The sequence below is a fragment of the Periophthalmus magnuspinnatus genome, chromosome 14, assembly GCF_009829125.3.
Source record: "Periophthalmus magnuspinnatus isolate fPerMag1 chromosome 14, fPerMag1.2.pri, whole genome shotgun sequence".
NCBI classification, from domain to species: domain Eukaryota; kingdom Metazoa; phylum Chordata; class Actinopteri; order Gobiiformes; family Gobiidae; genus Periophthalmus; species Periophthalmus magnuspinnatus.
In genome coordinates, this window is record NC_047139.1 from 26283227 (window position 1) to 26308211 (window position 24985).

The following is a 24985-nucleotide window of genomic DNA, read 5'->3' on the forward strand; positions in this document are numbered from 1 at the left end:
GATTGTCTTGTGTTGACTGAATGATTTGGGGGGATTTGCTGTTATGTCATTGGCATAGGATACACCTTCCAAAAACAGTTACAGTAATGTATTTTTACTATTTGTTTGGCCCAGGCACTGGTGTACCTAATAACCTGTCCAATGATTAGTATGAGATTAGTACGATAAGAATGAGTATTGAGTCTTACCTTTGTATGCAATACTGTTGTCCAGATCTGGGGCAGATGTGGGCGTTGGTGTGATCACCTCCCGGGCCACTCTCTTATTATCTGTATGTCCATAAAGAAACATAGGATCAAATAAAGAATGGCATATTCAAAACGCTGAGTCATGTTTTACAGAGGCTATTACAGAGGGTTTGGATAGGCTTTAGTTTTCCGGAGGAAAGATGCTGATGCAGAGTAAAAGAGGTCATTAAAGCCCAAAAATGCTGTGGTGTGGGAATATGTCAACACAGCAGCTTGTGCACAGCAGAGAACTTAAGTTTGTTGACATGAAAATATGACCTAGAGATCATTCATTTGGACAAGAAGGTAATTAATGAAAATGAAAAAAGATTATTTTGTGCTTTAAGCCCATTATATAAACAAACATGTCTAAAATATAAAAATCTGAAAACCTTGAGAATATGAAATCTTGAGGAGAGTACAAGCATTTGTGCATGTGGCTCTCAACTGGGTCCATATTTAAAAAAATGACAAAAAACAACATTGAAGATTTATTTTTTATTTTATTCTTTGGGGCAATTGCATTTTTGAACCTGTTAAATACAGATGTATTCATCTCAAGTTTCAAAACTAGATGCAACTGTGTAAAATATTTTTCTCTCCTGTAGGTTGTACATGTTGAAGTCTCTCAAAATTCACCACTAGATGGAGACACTATCATTATTACAACATACAAAATAGTATTGGAAGGCTGATAATGATTCATACAACATAAAACATGAGGTTTATCTCTTTGTTCCTACTGGGTTAAATTCTATTGTACTATTAATATAGTAAGATTGTGGATTCTGACTGTAAGATTCTGTGAGACAAGATGCGCACTGCCTTCAACAATTCACTGTTTAGCCACATGGTTCCAGCAAAGCTGACATTGATAATTATTTATTATTTTATTAATATCCACTTTTTTCCTCCTTAATTCTTTTAAGAGTCAAATAAGTGAGAGGAATCTATGCTATTACAGTCAAAAGCCTCATCACAGACATTTGCTATGTCTATTTAATCTACAGCTATTGTATTTGAATTGTATACACTGTTTCAAGTACAACAATTATCAGATGTATTGTACTTTTTAGACCACTTGAAATATTAACATTCAGAATCAACCTGAATGTTTGCAACATACTGTTTTTTGTTGGGTTTTTTTTGACAAGTTGAAATTAAGAAGTCTTATCTGTCTTATGCAAAGTACAGTATTTTACGTCCTGAGCTTGAATGAAAAGGTTAAACCAAACGCACAGTCACACATAGGTTATTATGCATTTTTTACCATCACATCCCTATTTATTTTACACTTCTATATTGTTATTCAGATAATACAACATGCTTGTTTTGTGTGGACCTGATTTTCCTGTTGTCCTGACCTGATTTAATGTCTAGTCCATCTCCAAACCATCGCAGTTCCATACAGAGCAGTGTGAAATGGAGAAATGTGGTGGTTGGATGTATCGCTAACATCGTCCCCCTGGATCTCTTTTACAAGGCTCCAAATAAACCTAAAAGACAGAAGAAGACAAATGAATTAATAACTAGTTAAATGTATAATCTTATCTGGACCTGTACTTTGTAGCATTGTAAGCAGAGTGACTACACTTTATTGTCCTATTAAACCCCTATTATTGTGAACTGCTAGACCCCTTAAGCTGGTGTGAAATAAAAAAGACAGCCAGATGGAGTTTTGTTTGAAAGCCATCCAGCCTGCAGTGTGCACACTCCAGTCTCCGCATAGCAATGCACACACTGTCTTTAAAGGTTTTTATGTGCAAAAACTGTCTGTGTGGGGTTGCCCTTTAAGCTCAAGGACTGTTTTAAATTTTGACAAACTCATGCATTACAAAAACTCTAAAACAAACACACTACCTGCAAAAGCTCAAAACATACAAAAAGGCCCCAGCACTCGAGAGGGGAACAGTGATGAGAAGCAGTGACAGTGCCAGAGAAGTGGAATGGGAAGTGAGTTCTACTGATCAGCCATCTGTGTGCTACAAACAGCTTTGAAACTCATCCTGGTTGTGTGATGGACAGCCAGATTCCCGGGGAACGTCTTGGCATGCTACGGACACCGACTCCACTTTAATTGTTCTGAAAAAAGAAAAAAGCACACCAACGGGGCCAATATTGTACACTATCCAGAATTACTAGGAAAAAGCAGTGTGAAGGGGCAGAATACAAAGCACACACTGATTTGGTGTTGCACGAATAATACTATGCTAATGCTTGATTTGAAAGTACATGTAAGTGGTATCTGTGCATTTGCATCATGAACAACCAAAACAATTGCATTATGTTGCCATGGCAGAAGAACACATTTGACAATATTTTGATGCTGCGGCAAAGACGCTGATGTGTCACAAGTATTATAAGCCAGCAACAATAACATTCACCAAGTAATTTAATAGGGCAATATGAATAACATTCATATTGAAATCTGCTGTTGGAGAAGACACATAATGAGCAGGAAAGATTGTGTTTTCAGGAATACTGAATAATAAACTAGGAGAAGCGATGTGATTCTATTGTTTTGGTTTATCTGTCACATCTTACAAAATGAAAGAAATGGAGAAATTGCAAAAATCTAATAAACTCATGGGTTCAATTTTAAAATATGTCAGTAGGTAAGAGGTGAAGCGCTATGTCTGTGTAGCATGGACATTGTTTGATTTGATCGTTGGCCAAAATTTCTTCCAAGGAGAGATTTAATAAAGCTCAGGGGTGAACAAAAGGAAACAAAAATATATGTTTTTGAAAAATAATAACAAATAAGCAGGTATTCTGAAATCATGGAGTACAATATTTGAAATAGCATTGTCACTGAATGATAATACTACTGTAAAGGTAAAAATAAGGTACTACTACTTAAACTAGAATGACTCAGGACCTCTGCAAAAGGAGATGGATCTTTCTTACAGTGGTCGAGTCAGTACTGTTTTTATTCAGCAATTTGTTATCTAAATATTCAATATTGCTCTAACTAGGGTTGTCAAAAGTACTGATGGTAATATATAAATCAATACTTAAACTAAGAACCTCATTTATCAATACTGGAAAAAAACATCACACAAATAGGACAAAATTTGACCTATCCTGAATACTGTTAGAATGGACTTGATCTATATCAGAAAGAGTTAAACACCACATACCATAATAGTATTATACAAAGTACTTCTGTGTTAAAAATGATAGCTTATTGTCTAAAAAAATGTCTTATTGTCTTTGTGGTATCAAAATTGGTATCAAGCATCAAGCCTTTTCCATGTATCAAAATTGAGTTTGAAATGTAAGTGTCCTGACAGCCTACCAAACTTTCTGATCACCAGTGTTAAAATGTAATTTATACTACATTCTTGTCCTTAATCTTTTACAACCAACAGACATAGAAAAGACTGTTTGGTGTAGGTTTTCTTCACCTCATGAAAGTACTGTCTTTACTGTTTAAATGTCAAACTTAAACACAGACATGTGCTTTAGCTTCCCTCTTTGCTTCAACATGTGGTTCATCATATATTCCATCTCCTCTTATGTGACACCTAGACAAAATCCAGACACAGTCCACAGATGTCCCCCTTCACAAGACTTTTCCGGATTAAAACGGTTCCACTCGTCACACTGTCTGCACTAATGGGGAGCGCTCACGGATCAAAGAGGACAGGACAGCTGACTTCCTCTCTGTCCCATCTCTGCTTCCTAAGACATATCACTGCTTACCATCTAACACACTGTCAATAGGACAGGAGCAGAGCCTATACCAGGGTAGACTGACCTGGCAGTATATGAAGGGCAGCACAGCGTGAAAAGAATCAGCAGAGACCATCTCCTTCTACTGACCAATGCCTTTCCTCTCATCTCGTACAAGCCCTGGGATATTGCAGAGGTCAGAAATAAACAGCAAAAATCATATTGTGAAGTTGTAACATAAGCGTCATACAAGCCCTGAGATATTGTCAGATACTGTCAAAAATATACAACAAAATTGTACCGCTGTGAAAAGAAATTGTAATAAGGTAAGCAAAAGATAATGTTGTACTTGCAGATATGATACTAGGAAAGCATCACGTTTAGCCATGGGGTTTAGAATGATGAAGTATTAGGAGTATTGCTAAAGAAAAAAAATCTTTTGAATGGGGAAAAAGTCCTCAAAATCTTGCATTAGCTATGTAAGCATATTACACAAATGTATTACATCTCATACTTAGGACTGGATAAAAAATGCGAATATTCTCAAAACATTGGTATGGTATTATTTCCAAATTATAGGTTTTACAGCTGCCATGCGAACTCTGCAATGTACCAAAGAGGTGTATTTAAAACATCAACATCTGGAGGCAGCAGGTTGCACTGACGTCAGATCTTTTAGGGGTCCAAACAGCCCCCCAAATACCTGTCACTCCCTGAGAGCCATACATCATGCTCCTACATTGTATAGTATGGGGCTGAATAGTTGTTATCATCACCTAACAGTTATGGCTGACATATTGCGGCTGTCTTTTGAGGGGAATGGATGGGATGTGCGTTGGGGGACTTTCATCACTGCCACTGTAACGCATTAGAGGAGCTATCAGTGCAAGACAAAGGATATTAAAAGTGTGAGAGGACTCTGTGTCTCGGGCTCTTGTCAAAGCCTGTAATAACAGACAGATAGAAGAAGGCTGAGTGGGCATGGAGAGGCGGCAACAGACAGTTATATTGAACAACAAGAGAATGTACTGACCTTTGACCCCATGAGATAGATCACCCCTAAAAGCTAGAGTATGAAACAGTACTAACCATGTGTTCTGAACAAAAGAAATGTCTGCAAAGGATTCAACAGAAAACATTTGTAACTATCACAATTCAGTTCAGGAGCTAGATTTGAGTATAAAATTGCAACAGATATAACTTAATTTTACTCAAATTATAGTGGGTGTAATAACAGACTGAGAAAGCAGTAAGATGTGGCTAGAATTTAAATTTGGAAACTGTTTCTTGTACATGATGGCTAAATTCCTTTAGGGTTTTCCAAAGCACAAAAGGCTTTTCAGAGCCAAGAGCGAGAGAAATGACAGAAGCATCTTGGGATTTGGGAATGGAAATGTATCAGCACATTAAAGCATGACTTACAATGCAGAGTCAATTTGTAGATGTAAAGAGAGGAACTGCAATGTGGCTAATATACTTCAAAGCTAAACAGAATAGATTATATGGGGAGTTGCATTGGAAATCAATAATATGATTTGTGAGGAAAGCTGGTATTGGGGTGAATACAAATAGCATTTTCCACTACTATAACTTGTAGCAGCAGAGCACGTGTGTAGCATGCCGGTCGATGTTACACTGCATGCAGTTTTACACAGAGGCAAAAGCATAAAATAAAACATTTGGCATAAATATCACTCAAACTATGAACTTTACAACTTACCCCTGCAGCAGGTTATTCCACTGGGATTATCCACTCATTGTCCCCAGTAAACGCCAAAAGCAGTGCCACTGTAGGTTTTCTTGCATCCAAACAATGGTAGCAGAAGAAAAAGAAGATACAACGTGGAGCTGTGAAAAGAGGAGAGTGAGTGAGAGCAGAAAACACAAAAAGACTGGAGCCTGTGCCGAAGGAAAAGCCTAAATAATCCATCTGTGATCCAGGAGGCACTATCAGATGGGGTGCATACAAATTACACCGCTACCTCTGCCGCAACCTGGGTCCAATATCCGCAGGGTCCTAAGGCTGCACTCCACACAGTTTAGTCACACAAATTACACTTGACATGAGCAAATAGGAACTGCGTTATCAAAATGTTACACATTTAAACTACGCATTTAATTGCTGACAAAAAAGTGTTGTTTTTGTTTTTTGTTCATTTATACACCCAGTATAATTTTGCCAGTGTCAAAATTATAGTGGGTGTATAAATGATGTATGTATTATGTACTTATATAGTACATTTAGCATTGGCTTAAGTACATAATTGCAACAGAAGAAAATAGTAAAATGTTTGTTTGTTTTTCTCTGTTTTTTTATTTTTTTATTTGCCTCTCAGAAAAAATGCAATCTCTTAGTTGCACAATTAAGTTCAGACAGTACATGCACATGTTGCTAAAAAGTTATAGATTATTACAAAAACACAATAACTAATAATGAGAGAATACATTTAAAGCAGCCGTTTGGTTTATTGTAACATCTTTATAGGGATATAGCATTATTTGTACATTTCAATGGCCATTTTTATTCAAATCACCTTTAATTCTACTCTTGAGGAGGTTTACATGAATTGAAAGTCAGCTGTTTATGTTTTGACATGTGACTTCTGCATATCCTAGTAGTATATTCTATTCTAAGATGAGACTTTGACCAAATGCGTGATGATTTCAGTCTGTTTGGCAGAGAATATATTCCACTGTTGGAGAACTTGGAGCTCTCCATGTTTTACTAAGTCCTTCCCACAAGGTTTGTTTGTTCATTTCTACCTGCAGCCCCAGCAGTCTGTCCGCTCAAACTCCTGGTGCATGTGAAATATCTGCTGTGGAATAAAAGGTTAGTAATCATACCGTATTTCAGTTGCCAAAATCACTAGCTTTTGCAGGCATGGACAGTGCATTTATCTGAGGGATTTATGCAGTGTGTGTGAAAGTGGGATATTGCTTTTACCACCTGGTCATTGCAAATCCAGGACACTATGGGGAGAAGCTTTAGTCTATATAGGTGAAGAACAAAGACCACAGGCAATTCATCATAGAGATAGCACCAGCAAACACAAATATAAAGAGTTCTTTTGCAAATAGCTGTGTATCTGGTGGGAGAAAGAACAATAGGTATATATATTTTATTGTGTCCTGTTCACTGACCTCACAGTTTGACCTGCACATTTGTATTTAAAGATGATGCATTTAAGGTGCTACACAAAAACTGTGCATGGACCAAAGGTTGGAAGACAATCAGTCTCTTTATTTATGGTCTAAAGTGACAGTCTTTGGACAGTTTAAAGATAGAAATGACAATCCTCTTATTTAACCAACAAGCACTATGTAACTTTTCTGATAAATACTGTAGTTCACCACCTTCTTGTCTCCATGGAGATGTTTAATGCTATTCTGTGGAAGCAATAATATCAAAGGTTACATATGTAAATTGACTTTTGTAAGCATTTAGTCATGTTATAGAGTTGTATTTTGAGGAGTGAGTGCTCTGAAAATCTCAGTTTTCACCTACCCCTATCTATGCCCACTAATCTTTACTTCCTTGTGATTATTCCAAAAAATCAGACTCCAGGTTATACATGTATGATTCAAAAAATATTTTCATCAGTAATAAATACAGTTCATGAAAAGCTTGTTATGGTGAAATGCCACTATGAAGAGGAGGAGTCTCTCATATCTGCAGTTCTGAACAGGGAATTTTCATTTCTATTATTAAGCCATTTTAAAATCAATACTGCAGGGGTTACAATTAACAAAATATAAAACAATGATCTAGAGTTTAATACTAAATACCTTAATGTGTCTGCACACTGTAAGAATGGATCTTTTTCAATATATTCTAGCGATTAAAAACATGATGTAATGAAATAAGTGCAACGTTGACTAGAAAAGTTACAAAGTACACTTTCCCACTTAAGACTTAACTTAGATTATACAGCCATGAATCTTAGGTTGGCATGTAGCCTGGATGCCCTTGATCTGACCCGTTTACAGATCCAGTCATTTTAAAGAGCTTTTGTTTTCGTATTCCGCCGTTTGTTGGATACCGCCAAAGGTGAGCATTTGGCCATGTGACCTGAAACAATTTTCTTTTCAAGCTGCACTCTATCAGCCCTCCTCTTATCGAGATCCTTCATCTAACTGTGCAGTACGCTTTTGAATTAACCTCCAGTCAATATCTTGGTCATCTATCATGCTGACAGGTGCAGACTTGTGAGTGTGACATTGAACCGATAGCATCTTAAGAGGAAATGCGCTCCACACTAGAAAGAATGCTGCCTAACTGCTCAGAATGACCAATTGAGTCACTGGTTTAACCAATAAGACAATGTGTGATGTACAACAAGAGAATGCGGCAATTATGAAAACATTCAATAGGTTACCTGAGTTGCTCTACATCCACCTGAAGGGTATAATTACTGTAAGTTATATTGTGTAGGCTATAGGACAATGTCTACTGTCTAAATCAGGGGTGTCAAACTCATTTTCACCGAGGGCCACATCAGCAAAATGGCCGCCATCAAGGGCCAGATGTAACTGTGTGGCAGGATAAATGTCACTAAATGTAATAAAATGTAATGTCAAATAAATGTAAATACTTTATAATTTGTTAAATAACTTTTTCTGTGATAAAGTGACATTTTTAAAAGTGTGTATCTGGTCGAGGCTCATCAGCTCACAGACAGTAGCACTGCTTCAAAAACAGCCATTGTCAGCCTTTTAATTATTGGACAATTTTTTGTTTTTTTTAAGGCTAACTTTTGCATACTTAGCTCCGTGTTTGGTGGCAAAACATGGACGTAGATTGTACCTACCCCGCCTCATAACACAAAAACATACAGTTTTTTCTCCTTAAAGCACAAACTCGTATTCGACTTCACCTTTCTTCCTCTTCCTGAACATTTTGGGATGATTATTTGCAAATATTTTTCAGTGCCACTTGTAGGGAAAATCTCATTAGTTTATTGTCAGTGCACACATTAAAGCAGTATAGACTTATTTTAAAATGACAGTCATGCCTTTTTATTTACCTTCTCGTGGGCCACATAAAATGACGTGGCGGGCTGCATTTGGCCCCCAGGCCTTGAGTTTGACACATGTGGTCTAAATGTAACAACTAAAAATGAACATGAGGTAGGTCTATGCATACTATCATTCTACTATAGATTTAGCTTTAAAAAGACAAACACAATTCCTGATTTTATAACTTAGTCTACTTTTAAATCAGAGTTACTTTTGAGCACATGAGGGCTATAACCAAAGTTGTCATGTGGCAGAATACCAGAAACCTGACTGCAATGTGGTGTCAAAACCACAGACACATTGAACACAGCACAGGTAGCTCACCCACCATCTCAATGGGCACACAGATCGACCAACTGAGCCAACCATAGACGTGACTAGCTTCATCAGAAATAGCCATTGATTTTATTAGCATGCATTTATATGGAAATGTCTGCACCCTGTTCCCTCTTCTATTATTTTCTAAGGTAAGGCTGACTGACACTTGAGCCTCTACACAAGGAACCAAACAAAGCTATTTTATTGATGGGCCATTATAACAGTGCAGCATGGGGACTGTGTGAGAATGCAATCGTGTCACTGGCCCTTAGTAATCTTTGTCGTCTTCAGCAATCCATTCTCACAGCAGCCTCACCTGAAAATGACATTCTGACAGCATTTACATGGAAATCACTTTGCCTCTTCATCTGCAATAGAGGCCTATGTGGAGGCAAGTCTCCTCAGAGGGATGCACTATAATTGGACAAAATAAAATGACGTACTTTTACTTGATTACATTGGAAAGTATCTGTTTCTTCTCCTTATCTTTTCAGATCACCTGGATGGTTAAAGGATGATCTTTTAGCAAGTTCATGATGACAATTTACTTTTTTCAGTACAAAAAAATATTGGCTCTTTTTATTTTATCAAGATTCCCATGCTTTAATAGTTTTCAAACTCACATTCACTTTTTAATCTAAAAGTAGATTTTTAAATGTGTATTCTACTTTAACTTTGTACGTGTGTGTGTGTGTGTGTGTGTGGGTGTGTGTATGTATGTATGTATGTATGTATGTATGTATGTATATATATATATATATATATATAATAAAAAAATAAATATTATATATATATATATATATATATATATATATATATATATATATATATATATATATATATATATATATATATATATATATATATATATATATATATATATATATATATATATATATATATATAATTTTTTTTATTATTATTATTTATTTTATTTTTTTGCTTTGTTTTGCTCAAGTGAGAAGTCTGTCCTTCCACCAGTGCTCTAGTCTAGGGCTATTTTGCGTTTGACTTAAAAGAGAAAAGCGCAACAGTTCTTTTTTTACGTACAAACGTCAACTGCTGCCAGCAGAGGGCGCAAGACGTTCAGACGTTCACGTGCTGATCCGTCCTGAGAGACAGTACAGGCTTGTTCACAGGACTGAGATCAACACTGTGTGTTTGTTCACCAAAAACTAAAAGCAAACCTTAACCCTGTGACTGTTGGAGGCTCCAACCTGAAGCTAATAAAACTAAAATGACGTTAGTGTGCACGCCGCACGTGCGGTCAAACAGAACCGTTAATGCGACGGTAGGTTTGAATAACTGACAGCATTTCAATGAGACCTACAGTAGAACAGGACTGTGTAGACCAGGACTGTGTAGAACAGGACAGTGTAGAACAGGACTGTGTAGAACAGGACAGTGTAGAACAGGACTGTGTAGAACAGGACTGTGTAGAACAGGACAGTGTAGAAAAGGACTGTAGAACAGGACAGTGTAGAACAGGACAGTGTAGAACAGGACAGTGTAGAACAGGACTGTGTAGAAAAGGACTGTGTAGAAAAGGACTGTAGAACAGGACAGTGTAGAACAGGACTGTGTAGAACAGGACAGTGTAGAACAGGACTGTGTAGAAAAGGACTGTAGAACAGGACAGTGTAGAACAGGACTGTGTAGAAAAGGACTGTGTAGAAAAGGACAGTGTAGAAAAGGACTGTGTAGAAAAGGACTGTAGAACAGGACAGTGTAGAACAGGACTGTGTAGAAAAGGACTGTAGAACAGGACAGTGTAGAACAGGACAGTGTAGAACAGGACTGTGTAGAACAGGACTGTGTAGAACAGGACAGTGTAGAACAGGACTGTGTAGAAAAGGACTGTAGAACAGGACAGTGTAGAACAGGACAGTGTAGAACAGGACTGTGTAGAAAAGGACTGTGTAGAAAAGGACTGTAGAACAGGACAGTGTAGAACAGGACAGTGTAGAACAGGACAGTGTAGAACAGGACTGTGTAGAACAGGACAGTGTAGAACAGGACTGTGTAGAAAAGGACTGTAGAACAGGACAGTGTAGAACAGGACAGTGTAGAACAGGACTGTGTAGAACAGGACAGTGTAGAGCGGGCTTTCCCGCCGTGCTCCTCACTGTAGACGGATGTCCTCGCGGTCAGGTAGGATCCTCTCGCCTTTATGGAAACACTTACATTAGCATTTTGAGACTAAATCAGTGTTAATGTATTTATTATTTGTTATTTGAGCAGTGTTTGGCAAGAAATATATTTAATTTGAAAAATATTGGTCTACAATTAAACGTTACTTATAAAGCACATTTCTACTTGCTCCATATTGGCCTCGTGCATAAATCCAAACCCCTGTGATGATGATGATGATGATGATGGTTCTATATCTGGCACTCAATATCCCAATAAAGGAACATCAACATTAGATATAACTAGTGTATAACTTTATAACTAACTTTTAGTCTCCGTGCTCCAAATTATGTCTGAGAGGTTCAACACTCCGACCGTGTATGTGGGAATGCAGGCAGTACCACTCCTGCCGTACCACTGGTGGTGGACTGTGGAGACGGAGTGACCCATGCTGTCCCTGTGTTTGAAGGATTTGCCCTGCCTTGTGCCATTATCAGACTGGAGCTGGCTGGAGGAGACCTGACAGAGTACCTCATGGATATGCTCACTAAGAGGGGCTACAGCTTTACCAGTCCAGGTAGAAACTGGAGGAAAATTATAATGGCTGTTCAAGAGCTATTATGTTTGGTTTCTGCTTCTTGGTGGGCTCTAGCGAAGCGAACCAGCCCCAGATTAAGTGTAAGAATGGATGGATAACTACACTGCCTGGCAAAAAAAGTCACCATCTGGATTCAGCTAAGCAAATAGGTACGAGCCTCCTCCAGTTGGTCAGGTCTAGGTTCAGCAACAGTCTGGGCTCAAAGAATGAGGTCAGCTGACACCTGAATATACTGAATGACCAGGTTATTTCATCAATGGATTTTTTTCTTCCCTGATGGCACGGGGATATTCCAGGATGACAATGCCAGGATTCATCGGCTCAAATTGTGACAGAGTGGTTCAGGAGCATGAGACATCATTTTCACACATGGATTGTCCACCACAGAGTCCAGACCTTAACCCCATTGAGAATCTTTGGGATGTGCTGGAGAAGGCTTTGTGCAGCGGTCAGACTTGACCATCATCAATGTAACATCTTGGAAATAAATCTTGTGACATTGCAGAAGCAAAATCGAAACAATGCCACAGCGAATGTGTGCCCTAATCAAAGCTAAAGGTGGTCCAATGAAATATTAGAATGTGTGACCTTTTTTTTTGGTGGCTACTTTTTATGGCCAGGCAGTGTAGATCTAGACCCTAACCCATTTCAGTCACAACAGATAACACGCTAATTGTCTCTCCATGATCCATGATGATCTCCTGATCATGAGATTATGTGTGAGATTAAGGAGGAAATGTGCTACATGGCACAGGACTTTGAGAAAGAAATTACCGGTAGTATAGCCACTCATCACTCCTTATCCCTGGTGAAGAGTTACGAGTTGCCTGATGGACAGTCCATCACCACTGGAAAATAAAGGTTCAGATGCCCAGAGTTCTTCTTCCCACCCCTCTCAGTAAGTAAACTACACATGACCAAAATAGTTTAAAGGGAACAAATCATGTATTGTATTACAAGATTTTAACCATGTTATAACAATGTTCCCACACCATACACTTATATAATAATAATATAATACTTACCACTTACAAATTGTAAATTGGTGATTTATTCATGGATGTTTGAGTGACCTGTATTGCATTTGAGGCTTGACTGCTCTGAAAATTTCCATTTTCACGTACTCTATATCCCTGCTCACTCCTCTGTACTTACTTGCTGTGATTATTCAAAAACAAGTACGGTTACTTGATCTGTCTCTATTATTAATCCGTTCAGATCAATATTGCAGTTTACAATGAACAAAATGTGACATAAGGATCAGAGTAAGGATGATTTTTGGCTTTTTTAGGGTCCAGTGGGATCCATGAAATCACTTTCACCTGTGTCATAAACATCAACAAGGGCATCTAAAAAGTCATGTGCACAAGTATGGTGTTGTCTGGAGGTACCACCCTGTGCCCTGGCTTTGCAGCTCGTATGAACGGAGTCAGTGCCCTTGCACCTGAAAAAATTTAAATGAAGGTAAAACCTCATAAATAATTATTATTCTCTTGATAGTCCCTTGTTTCAAATGTACAAAATATTATAAAACAGACCCTCCTGTCCTTTGTAGACCTTTAGTGATAGGAAGTAACTAAATACCTATTGAAAATATGTCTTCAGAATACAAATTTTTAATAACTTGATTCTGATACAGTTATTCTTTCAATTGCTGGTATTCAGAATGGTTGCTTTTCTAAAATCAGAGGAATGATGGTACTTGATCATGCGATTTAGACTTGAACCTGCACGGCATTAGCAGAAGAACAGAAAACACCCTTTTTGTGGTGCGTGCATGTGTGCTTTTTCCTTCTCTAATTAGTGATAAATAAATACAATGGGCATGCACCATAACATAAAGCTGTTTTAATCTTATGTTCCATTAGTAAAGCTACAATACATCTCAACATGGAAGTATTCTAAGTATTCAGTATACAATACTCTGATTAGGAATACAGGAATTCAGTATTCTATAACTAAATGCAATTTCAAAGTATTCTTTCAAGTTCCCATCTACACATTTCAGTGAGTAGACTCTGTACACTACACTATATGCTGACATATCTAGTACACAAAGCACAGTAAATAAGTAAATGATATAACTTCTCTTCCACAAATTGTCACTCCCACAGTGACAGAGTATGCTGTATGGGTTTGAGGTTCCATCCTGGCATCTCTGTTCACCGTACGGCAAATGTGCATCAGCAAGCAGGAGTATGCTGAATGTGGTCCCAGCATCATCCACCAGAAATGCTTCAAAACTATTTTTTTTTCTCAATTCTTTCCTTACATCTTAGATATATAGTAGAACACTTGGGGCTGTCACAATAAGCCATATTCAGGCAATTGCTTGTATAGGTGTGTCTGTATTTTATGGTTGTTTCAGCTTTGGTGCTGGCTTCTATCTGTGACTGTAGGTCTTTGATTAATCGACTACTTTTAAAAAATATTATTATTATTGTTATTATTATTATTATTATTAGTAGTAGTAGTAGTAGTAGTACTGTATATACATTTATATGGACCACAGCAGATCAGACAAGGCACATAAACCACTCCACACAAAATGAGTTACCTGGAGTTTAACCTATAAATACAGTTTCTTAGTACTTCTCAATGTGTATAGGTATTTTTCAGCGTACAAACTTATGTGTTGTGCAGTATAGTTAAGATACAGGGGCAGATCACAAGGGGTACGCCTTCTCTTTGTCACCTCTCTGCTTTGCAGGGCTTGTCTTTCGTTCACCAAGAATTTCTTAAGCGGACTGCAGCCCGACTCCACTGTGAGAAACTCATGGAAGGATACTGATACTGTGCAAAAGCTGAAGCTACTGTCGTAAAATGACTATAGATATAGGATGACTGCCTCCTTTTGGTTTGGTTGATGTATTGCACGATATATTCAGTTTAAAATAAATACAAGCTTGGTCATAGGCTGCCTACATTTTATTGTATTCCTAAGATTGTGTGTATTAAACGAATTTAACACTCTAAAATAGTTTATGCAACAGAGCGCATGATTATGTGTGAGTCCACAGACTAGCAGAGATGAGCAGTGTAAATATAATACGGCTTCCATGGTTTGTCTTCTATTTAAAATATATATAGTGTATAAATACAAAAATACATACACATACATAAAAAACTAAACTGCCGTCGAATACTGAAATTCCAAACCTTAAGTGCAGACATACACGGCGGCTCTGTGCGTGCCATGCCTCGTCGCCAGATCCAGTGCTACGTCATGACGTACGGGGGACGTTTTGAGGAGATAAACAAAAAGGAAGGAAGCTTTGGGTCACACAATCGCGGCAAAATCGGTTCAAATATTTTGCTTTTAGGCTGCAATAGTGATTACATGGTTGACTGTGTTGTGTAGGTACGCTCTTTTAGCCGTTTACAATCATGGGCGACACGATAATATTTCGTATGAGCGCGTTTTCGGAACAAGGAGGGAGGAAATACATGGAGGATGTTGTCGATATAAGGATTGAGTACGAACCTACAACATCGCCCGCTGAGGATGACTCAAAATCACAATCTTACGACGGAGAGGACAAACAAATGAATGACAGTGAATCAAACAAACAGATTACAAACGGCACGCATGGACATAAGGTCGAGTGCGGCCAGGCTGCTGCTGCTATGTGGGTCGAGAGTCTCTCAAACGAGGGCAGCGGTAACAACAGCGCGCCGGGGCAGGACCAGGGCGCCCCACAGCGCAGTGTGCTGGACACCAGAAAATCCGTGGCATTTTTTGCCGTGTTTGATGGCCACGGTGGTCGTGAAGCAGCACAGTTTGCCAGGGAAAACCTATGGAGTCTATTAAAACGACAGCGAGGATTTTGGTCTCACGACCATAATGAGGTCTGTGCTGCGCTCCGCAAAGGCTTCATAGCGTGTCACCACGCAATGTGGAAAGAACTGCGTAAGTTTTGGGTCGGAATTACCGGTTACATTACTACCTAGAACTTAAATGTCTGTGAAACATAAACTTGCAATGTCTGCAATGTGAGACCGTTCTGCCAATGACACGTGTATGTTAAAGGTTGACTGTGTAAAATCATGTACAGACTGAGAGTCATTTGACCTCAAGACTGATTCAGAATCAATTATGAAATGTGAAGACAGACGTCGGTCATCATACTTTACATTCATATTATTAGTGGTATGCAGTTTGTGTCTGCTTGGTTATATTCATTCTTGTACTGAAATATACCATAAAGATGCTAAGAAAGAACTGAACAAATGGGACCCCAAACGTGATGCGAGGAATAATACAAAATTGCTCGTGTACCTTGCAGCTTCAAAACAGTCTTGATCTCAAAACTGATCAAGGATGTTGTTTTTTCTGTCTCTCTTCCTTCAGCTGAATGGCCTAAAACTCTCACAGGTTTGCCCAGCACATCAGGAACCACAGCCAGTGTTGTGGTGATCCGTGGAGTTCACATGTATGTGGCCCATGTTGGGGATTCAGCAGTTGTTGTCGGAGTGAAGGAAAATGACTCAGACATTGCCTTGGAGGCCCTTGAGCTGACACAAGATCACAAGCCAGAACTTCCAAAGGAAAAAGAAAGGATTGAGAGACTGGGGGGCAGGTAAGCGCTGGCCTTAAGAAGTCAAATCACTCACATGAAACTCCTGCATCCCTGATGAGAATGACACAGTTGTTAGTAGTTAACCACCAAGGCTTTTCCTTGCTGTAGCTTAAGTGTTGCTATGCTATAAGAGATTTACAAAACAGATCAGTCGCATACAGTTATTTATTTATTGACAACTACATTTACTTTATTTTAGTATAGTGCCATGTAAATACTTTTAATTTGGTGAAATAAAATAATTTGTGTTTAGTGTAATGAAGAAGTCGGGAGTGAACAGAGTTGTGTGGAAAAGACCAAGACTGACTCATAATGGCCCCGTGAGAAGAAGTACAGTCATTGACCAGATTCCCTTCCTGGCTGTTGCTCGCTCATTAGGTAACTGTCAGTCATATTCTCATAAATGTACAGCATTAGAACATATGCCATAGAATAATGCATGTTTCTGCTGGGATTGTTTGAGTAGGTGATCTTTGGAGTTACGATTTCTACAGTGGAGAATTTGTGGTTTCGCCAGAGCCTGATACAACTGTGATGACACTGGACCCCAAAAAGCATTGCTATATCATCATTGGCAGTGATGGGCTGTGGAACATGATGCCACCCAAGAATGCAGTGAATATGTGTTATAGCCACGACAAAATGGTGGTGTGTATTTTACAGAATGTATTTTTTGACTGAAGTTGTGTATAAATGTATGTGGAATTTAACATGCAAATTTCAAAAAGGCATACAAAAAGATGTTGGGGTTTTTTAATGTTTATAAAGGCTACAAGCGCATAGTGTTGGGGTTCATTTTGGTGTAATATCTCATTCATGTTTTGGGGTTCATTTTGGTGTAATATCTCTATCTATCTTATCTTTTAGCTAACAAACAAATCAAAAACAAATCTTTTGTTTTTGCTTTTAGGGACCAAAGGCCATGTCCTGTGCAAGACGCTTGGGTTGCACAGCTCTTCTATTTTGGAAAGAGCGTATGCTTCGAGCTGACAACACAACAGTTATCGTCCTGGCTCTTCATGAGCGAGGCGGTGCTCCCATCCCCATGCACCGAGATGAGATTGTTGTGGACATGGCCACAGGGATTGACCATGTCCCATATCCCGGAACGACTTATAACACGTGTGAAGTCCCAAAGGTCAGTGCTGCCACTTTTCCAGATTAACCACAACAACTGCAGATATTTTCCGGGTGCAGAGTAGGGGTGGGCAATATTGACAAAAATGGATATCTCAGTATTTTTTGGATTCTGGCAATATCGTGGCAATCCTTTAGTAACATGCAGTATATTAGTTTATACCTGTGTTTTATTTTTATCTCCAAAAGAACCACTGCGAGATGTGAGATATATATATATATATATATATATATATATATATATATATATATATATATATATATATATATATATATATATATATTTCCATATATGTTTGTCTTTTGCTAACCACTGTACTTGTCTATGTATTCCAACTCAGTCAGTTTTGTTTGTTTCTTGTAACCATTCTCTTTTCAAAATACTAAAACATATTGAATCCCAGTAGTCATCATTGCCTTTAGTGACAGTTGTGATCAGTGGTGCTTCTCTGTTTCCGGGGCTGCCAGGCGGAGCATGAGGATGGCATGTATTTTGAAGAGGATGAGATTTTTGGAGAAGAGCATGAGGGATGGACATGCCTGGAGTGGTAGTGAGGTGAATGCCAAATTATACCAAAAATGTATCAATATTATTTAAAATGATTGTCGAAGAGATTTATTGCATTATTTTTAGTTGTATTTCACTCAATACATTTGAAATAGGTTGTGTGTTTATGGTACTGTAGAATTTGTTTAATCTCCTCCTTGTTATGAGTTGTGGTGGCCACTAGAGGGAGGCAATGAACTTCAGTCTGGTAAATGCCAAACATACCAGGGTGGAGTGAGCTATATCTGTACTTTTTGTTTTTGTCTACACAGTATGTTTACCATCAGTACTCATTATCATTTCCATTAATAAGTCTAACTTACTTTAGCCTATTTTGGTCAATATTCTATAAAAATAATTTCCTGTTTTATTTCAGAGCAATGATATGACAGTCCCACCCTCCGTTTCTCTGGAGCAGACACTGGGTTTGTATGAAGCTGCTTTCTGTGCCACTACACAAGCATTCCCTGACTGTGGAGGAACTATGCGGCTCTCCCCGGAAGATTCCCATATTGAGAAGCAAGCATTACCAACCCAAATAGAGTCCACATCCTCTTCTCCTCCTTTGAAGCGGTCTCGTCGGTTTCCATATAGTAGCAGTGATGGTATTGGTCGGCCCTCTAAGAGTTTACTCCAAAAGACTCATGAGCAAGTACAAGGTGAACCATCCCATGAAAAAGTAGAGAAAAGCTCGTCTGAAGAATGCACTATTATGCCCCAGCACCACGAGCTGCCTTGTGTGCGTGCTGAATGTTAGCAAGAACAATAACCTGCATTTTTAGACATGATGTCACATGCTGCAGCCTAATATATATTTTATATGATCTTTCTGTAAAAAGGTGTAAAACTTGAGATTATGGCTGTGTTGCTGTGTTCCTCTCCGTTTTTATAGTTTTGTTTTTTTGTTTTTTTTAAATCATTTTAACACTTCCCTTTTAAAATTTTACAAATGGAAGGAAATGTTAAGGTTTTCATTTAATATCTATTTTCATATAAAAAGTGCTAATTTACTCAAAAGATTTATTTTGATTATGTATTCAGATCACTTCTTCCACAATATTCCCAAAAAAACTTTACTCGATTGGAGGGTCTTTTTATGACTGAGCAAGAAAACCGCAGTGATAATCAGCAAACCTACATTTTAAAAATTTTGTTCATTTGACATGGAACTCTTGATAGGAGTGATTCAGTTAAAAAAGTTGTTGCGCATAAGCTAATCACTCAGGATAAATCGATGTTGTACTGTAAAGAAACTTTCCCATGTCTGTTTCACATACTGTCTCCTCGTCAAGCCGTTTTAAGTGTTTGTTTACTGTATCAAACGATCTAGCATAATACTATGACCACCTACATTATTGGTGCCAGTGGTTGAACATAACAAAAGAAAGTAGTAAAGTACTGTACTTAAGTAAAAGTTTTAGTTATCTATATTTTACTTAAGTAACTACTATACTAGTAGTAATACTTTTTATTTTTACTTACACTACATTTGTAATGTTGTAACTATTACTCAGTATCTGTACTTTCTCCTCCATTACACTTTTAACAGGACTGAAAAGTAGAAGTATTTTTTATTATAGTTTGAGACCTGCTGCAAACAAAACCCCAAACAAATAAATACAAAAAACAGCGAGGAAAAAATTGTATTGTTTCTGTTGACCAAAATTCAGCACAAATCTTTATCAAAATCACTACATTGATTAGATCTCAAACTGCACAAAATACTTTTACTTTATACTCTTCAAGTACATTTTTAAACAGGTACTTTGATACTTTTACTTGAGGTTTTTTTGTTGTTGTGTTTTGTTTTGCTCCGTATCTGTTTCGTATCTGTTCTTTGACTTAAGTAACAAAATTGAGTACTACTTCTAGGACTGACTGGTACACAACAATACTGGCTTATATTGCACCACTCATGTGGTGTACCTTTATAGACTGCTGTTCGGTTGGTATGGTATGTTGCTAAATTAATACACTTTCCCATTTTCCCACTTCCAGTTGCAAAATTGTAATTTTGAGGGCTAAATGTTTAAAAACACAAAAACTTCCATTGCTCTGTTCTTGGTAAGCTCTTTCAAGACAATGTACAATATTAATAGGGCTGCCTTTATTAATTCTGGTGGTAATAGTGTTATGCCTCATTAGTATATAAAACCGTTTATTGTAGTGTTATGTGTGTTTCTTTAGTAAAGCAGATGAATAAGCTATGGGTTATTCAAAGTGGAGTATAAGACCTGTGCCTTGTTCAGTTGGCTTTGCTCTCATGTGTTAACTACATGAAATATAAAATCTCCTCTTCTTTTTTTAAATTCCTTTTTTATTTTTATTTTTACTTTTTAACATTTCAAATGTTATGGTACCAACACAGATTCAAGTGCCAGATTCTAAAAGATGGTGAATTATAAGAAAAAATATATTCAAAGTTTAATGTATTTCAATGGCAGCTGAGTACCTGTTTTGTCTCCATGTTGTTTGTTGCCTTAGGACAAATGTGCATCTGGCCTAATACAGTATAACACATGTGAACAGCTGTGGCCTGGTGTTAATCACAGATCATGCAGTTCGAGTCGTACCACTGACGATACTGCGTACTAACCCCGGCACTTCCTGTCAAATGTTTAATGTTGGTTTTGTACAGTGCTTCATTATGCAAAAGAAGTTTGTACAGCACATCATTATGCAATGTTTTTTCTCTGGAGCATGCTCAGATACTATATTTAACTGTCCAGAGCCAATGAAAGTCTATGGATTTTTTTTATATATTTGATGATATATTACGTCCACTTTGCAGAGGAAACTGTTACATTCTATATACAGTGACTGGTTCAGTGTTTGTTGTAATAAAGTTCTCATTTTTCACAAGGTTTAGCATTTTTGTCACTTCAGTCTGATCGCTATCTCTTTTACAATTTTAATTAACTGTTATTAAATCAGTAATAGCCAAATGTTATCCCATAATTGGTTATTGGGTGTAATTATGTGTTTGAACTTATATTATTTTATATTTAGATTTTTTTCTTTTATTTTACATTTTGAGATCTTTTCATGTTAGTAACAAATATTGGCCACATTTTACACATTCAATGACATTGCTGGCTCAAATGTAACATAAGTAAAAGTAAAACATTTCTTCTTTCATAAATTCAACCCTCTGTTCTCTCATGTACAATCCTGTTATGAGACAACATCATCTCCAGTCACATTAATATTTCATAAAGTGTCATTTCAACATGTCCTGACCTGGATTCTCTGGTCTGTAGGGCCAATGCTCTGTCATGGTTAATCAATCAAACTAGCATCTCCAGTGTCATTGTCTTCTGTGTGATAGTTAATCTAGTTAATCATTTAAAGAAACAACCCAAATGTAACCAGAAAATAGAACCACAATGTAATTTGCTAGTCCAAATCCTGCTTTACCACTAAGGCAATGGATGCACAATTTACAGAAGACTCACTATTACTCAGATGCTTCCAGAGATACGTATCTGTATATGGCAAACCCTTTCCTTATATCACACACTGAGTGATCCTTTAACAGTTGTTAGGGACTGACTAGATCAGGCATAAATCATTCCTCAGACTTAATGGCATTCCAGGTAAATGTCTCAAGAAACATGATAGAAGTCTGTCAATCCTATTCAAACCAGTAACAGTACAACACAACCTTTTTTTTTATCACATTATTTCTTTATGAGACTGGGGTGAACTCCAATATACTTACTTAGCATTTAGTGAGATTACCAAGAAAACATAATTTCATTTTCAATAACAACATTTTTGCATTTATTGACATAAGGATTTTGACATTGTGGGGTGTAAACAGAAAATATTTGACAATACGGCACAAGTGAAAACATAATTTTATAGGCCTAGTTATCTATGAATGTTTTTAAAACCTCAGTTGCGGATTTCCTAATCTCTGAACCAATCAGTCTAATTCTGGCAGTGGATTATTGGGTGTGCTCAGGTTAAGATGCTTCACCTTACAGAGTTTGAGCTGCATCTTCCAAAAAGCCTTTTAACCCCACACACTCTGAGGACACATCGAAATTGCATTAACCCATCGCCATCACTGGGTTGGTGTTTCTAAACTTAAAGGTGCTATATTTGAAGGATCAGTCACTTTAATACTGAATTAAGAAACACTGAACATATAGGATAGAACACACCGACAGCATTTAGAATTATTACAAAATGTAAACTATGAAGATTTCCACATTACAGTGGCTGGGGGAAAGTGTTGCTTTATTAAGTTGTTTTTTGCAGAAGATAAAAGTTTTAAGAGTTGTGTGTTTTATCTACAATCCAACAACATTTTTGCCATATTGCCCGGTTCTAATTAAGAGTATTTGCTTTCCTTGAAAGTGGACATGTTCCAGTCTTCTAATCACAGACGTCACAGTGTCGCAGTAAGGCTCTTAATGTCTTTAAACTATTTAAGCCCCGGATTTTAACGCCATAGAGGGTCATCAAACCCTAGCGGAGGTGAGAAGCTTTATCGAATGACAATCTTGTGTGTGTGTTTTATCATAAGAGCCATACTTAATCGGCTGACCCTGTTTAAACTTAAATCCTGGTAATTAAGAGTCCATGGCCACACTCTCTCTCTCTATAAAACCTTCAGATCAGGCTTGAAATCTAAGTAAGGTAAGGCAAGTTTATTTCTATAGCACAATTCATACACAAAATAATTCAAAGTGCTTTACAAAACAAGAAAGACATTAAAATCACAATCCAACAAATCAAAACATAAATAATTACAAATAATCATAAATCATATCATCATAAAATTAACATTAAAGGAGAAGGGAGAAGAAAATAAAACTCTCAGTCATATGCACAGCTAAACAGAACCATTTTGCCCACCCACAACAGAGGGCACACTCTGGACCTGCTCATTACAAAAGGAGTAAATATTTCAAATGTTAATGTGGTGGATGTTGCTCTGTCTGATCATTTCTGTGTCTTTTTTTGACCTATCTGTTATTCTCAAAAAAGCGGTTGGACCTGCAGTTGTTTGAAGGAGACACATAAATGATAAAACAGGTGCACTGTTCATGGAAATGATACACTTTGAAAATGCCTCATGTTCTAATGAACTCTTTGTTGAACTCTGTGACTTCAAGTGTTTTGAACGTTATAGACACCATTGCCCCGATGAAAGTTAAAATGTTAAAGATAAGCAGAAAGTGCCATAGAGCAATGATGACTTGGTCAGATCACAGGGAAAAGGGAGTGCCGGAGGGAGGAGCGGGAATGGCACAAGTCAAAGTTCCAGGTTCATTATTGTACACACTGTGCACAAGCAGAGCTGCTTGTGCAGAGTCTATTCTCTGAGCCCACAGGAGCCAGAGACCTGAGCCACAGGACACATGTGTGAAGTACTTCCTGGTTCTAGTCAGGACACGAGCAGCAGTGTACTGGATGTACTGCAGCTGTCTTAAGGCTCATTTGGAGATGCCAGTGAGCAGGACATTACAGTAGTCTAACCTACTGGAGACAAATGCATGGATAAGTCTTGCTGTATCTGGCTTTGACAGTATACCTTTGATTTTTGCAGTGTTTTTAAGTCGTAAACACCTGCAGATGTTAATGATTTAATGTGGCTGTTAAAGTTCAAGGCTGACTACATTATTACCTCTAGATTTCTAACCTTGTTTGAAGGTTTTAGAGAGAGACTGGAGGTGACTGCTGACACTTTCTCTATTTCTCTCTTCTGTGGGCCAAAGATGATGACTTCAGTCTTGCTTGAGTTTAGCTGAAGAAAGTTGTATCCACACACTGATCTGTTGGATGCAGTGAGTGAATCCACTGGTCCATATTCACCTGCTGCCAGTGAGACATAGATCTGAGTGTCATCTGCATAGTTGTGGTTGGACACATCATTGCTATGTATTAACTGGCTTAACGGCAGTATGTAGAGATTCAACAACAGGGGTCCCAGGATTGACCCCTGGGGCACCCCACAGGTCAGGGACATTTTATTTGAGACACATTTTCCAATTTCAACAAATTACTCCCTGTTTTCTAGATAGGACCTAAACGAGATGCCCACCCAGTCCTCTAGTCTCTAAGCCTCTAAGAGGATCCCTTGATACACAGTGTAAAAGGCAGCACTCAGATCTAATAGGATCAAGACTGAAACTATGCCTGCATCAGTGTTCAGGCGGATGTTATTTGTCACCTTGATAAGAGCAGTCTCAGTCTGTGGTGGGTCTAAAACCTGATTGGAAGACATCAAAGGAGTTGTTCATTTGAAGAAAATTAATAAGCTGTTGGTAAAGAACTTTTTCAAGGATTTTGCCTAGAAATGACAGATTAGAGATTAGTCGGTAATTGTTCAATACCGTGGCATCAAGACTGCTCTTCTTTAGGAGAGGCTTGATAACCGCAGTTTTCAAAGCTTTTGTTCCAGAATGTTACATGAATGTGACATGTTAACTATGCAAGTGAGTGGTGACAGCAAACTGTTGAGCACAGATTTTAGAAATTTAGAGGGTAACACATCGAGGCAGCATGTAGATGAACTCAGACTGATCTCTTGGACAGTTTTGTCAGTTACAGGTGCAAAGTGAGTCAGCTCTAAGTGTCTAGGTGGGTGCTGGTTTGTTATTTGTGTCATGGAATTGATGGCATTTTTAATGCCCTGAACCTTCTCATTAAAGAATACTACAAACTCATTGCACTTAGATGTGTAAATTAGTTCTAACGGCAGTGGAGCTGGGGGGTTTGTTAATCTGTTTACTGTTGCAAACAG

The 24985-nt window shown here is 37.8% G+C and overlaps 1 protein-coding gene and 1 pseudogene across 2 annotated transcripts; both read left to right on the forward strand.

The window, feature by feature from the left end:
* The first annotated feature begins 9024 nt into the window (after window positions 1-9024).
* On the forward strand, window positions 9025-14251 carry LOC117380968 (actin-2-like; annotated as a pseudogene).
* Window positions 14252-15209: 958 nt separating this feature from the next.
* Window positions 15210-21090, forward strand: LOC117381754 (protein phosphatase 1D-like). Of its 2 annotated transcripts, XM_033978765.2 has the most exons (7): window positions 15210-15874; window positions 16316-16544; window positions 16798-16922; window positions 17011-17192; window positions 17455-17682; window positions 18150-18237; window positions 18605-18739. In XM_033978765.2, exons 1-6 carry the CDS (start codon window positions 15352-15354, stop codon window positions 18231-18233), a joined length of 1371 nt encoding a protein of 456 aa, XP_033834656.1. In that variant the 5' UTR covers window positions 15210-15351; the 3' UTR covers window positions 18234-18237; window positions 18605-18739. The 2 variants fall into 2 exon arrangements, with proteins under 2 accessions (XP_033834656.1, XP_033834655.1); XM_033978764.2 differs by lacking the exon at window positions 18150-18237 and having other exon boundaries at window positions 18605-21090.
* The last annotated feature ends 3895 nt before the right edge of the window (window positions 21091-24985 follow it).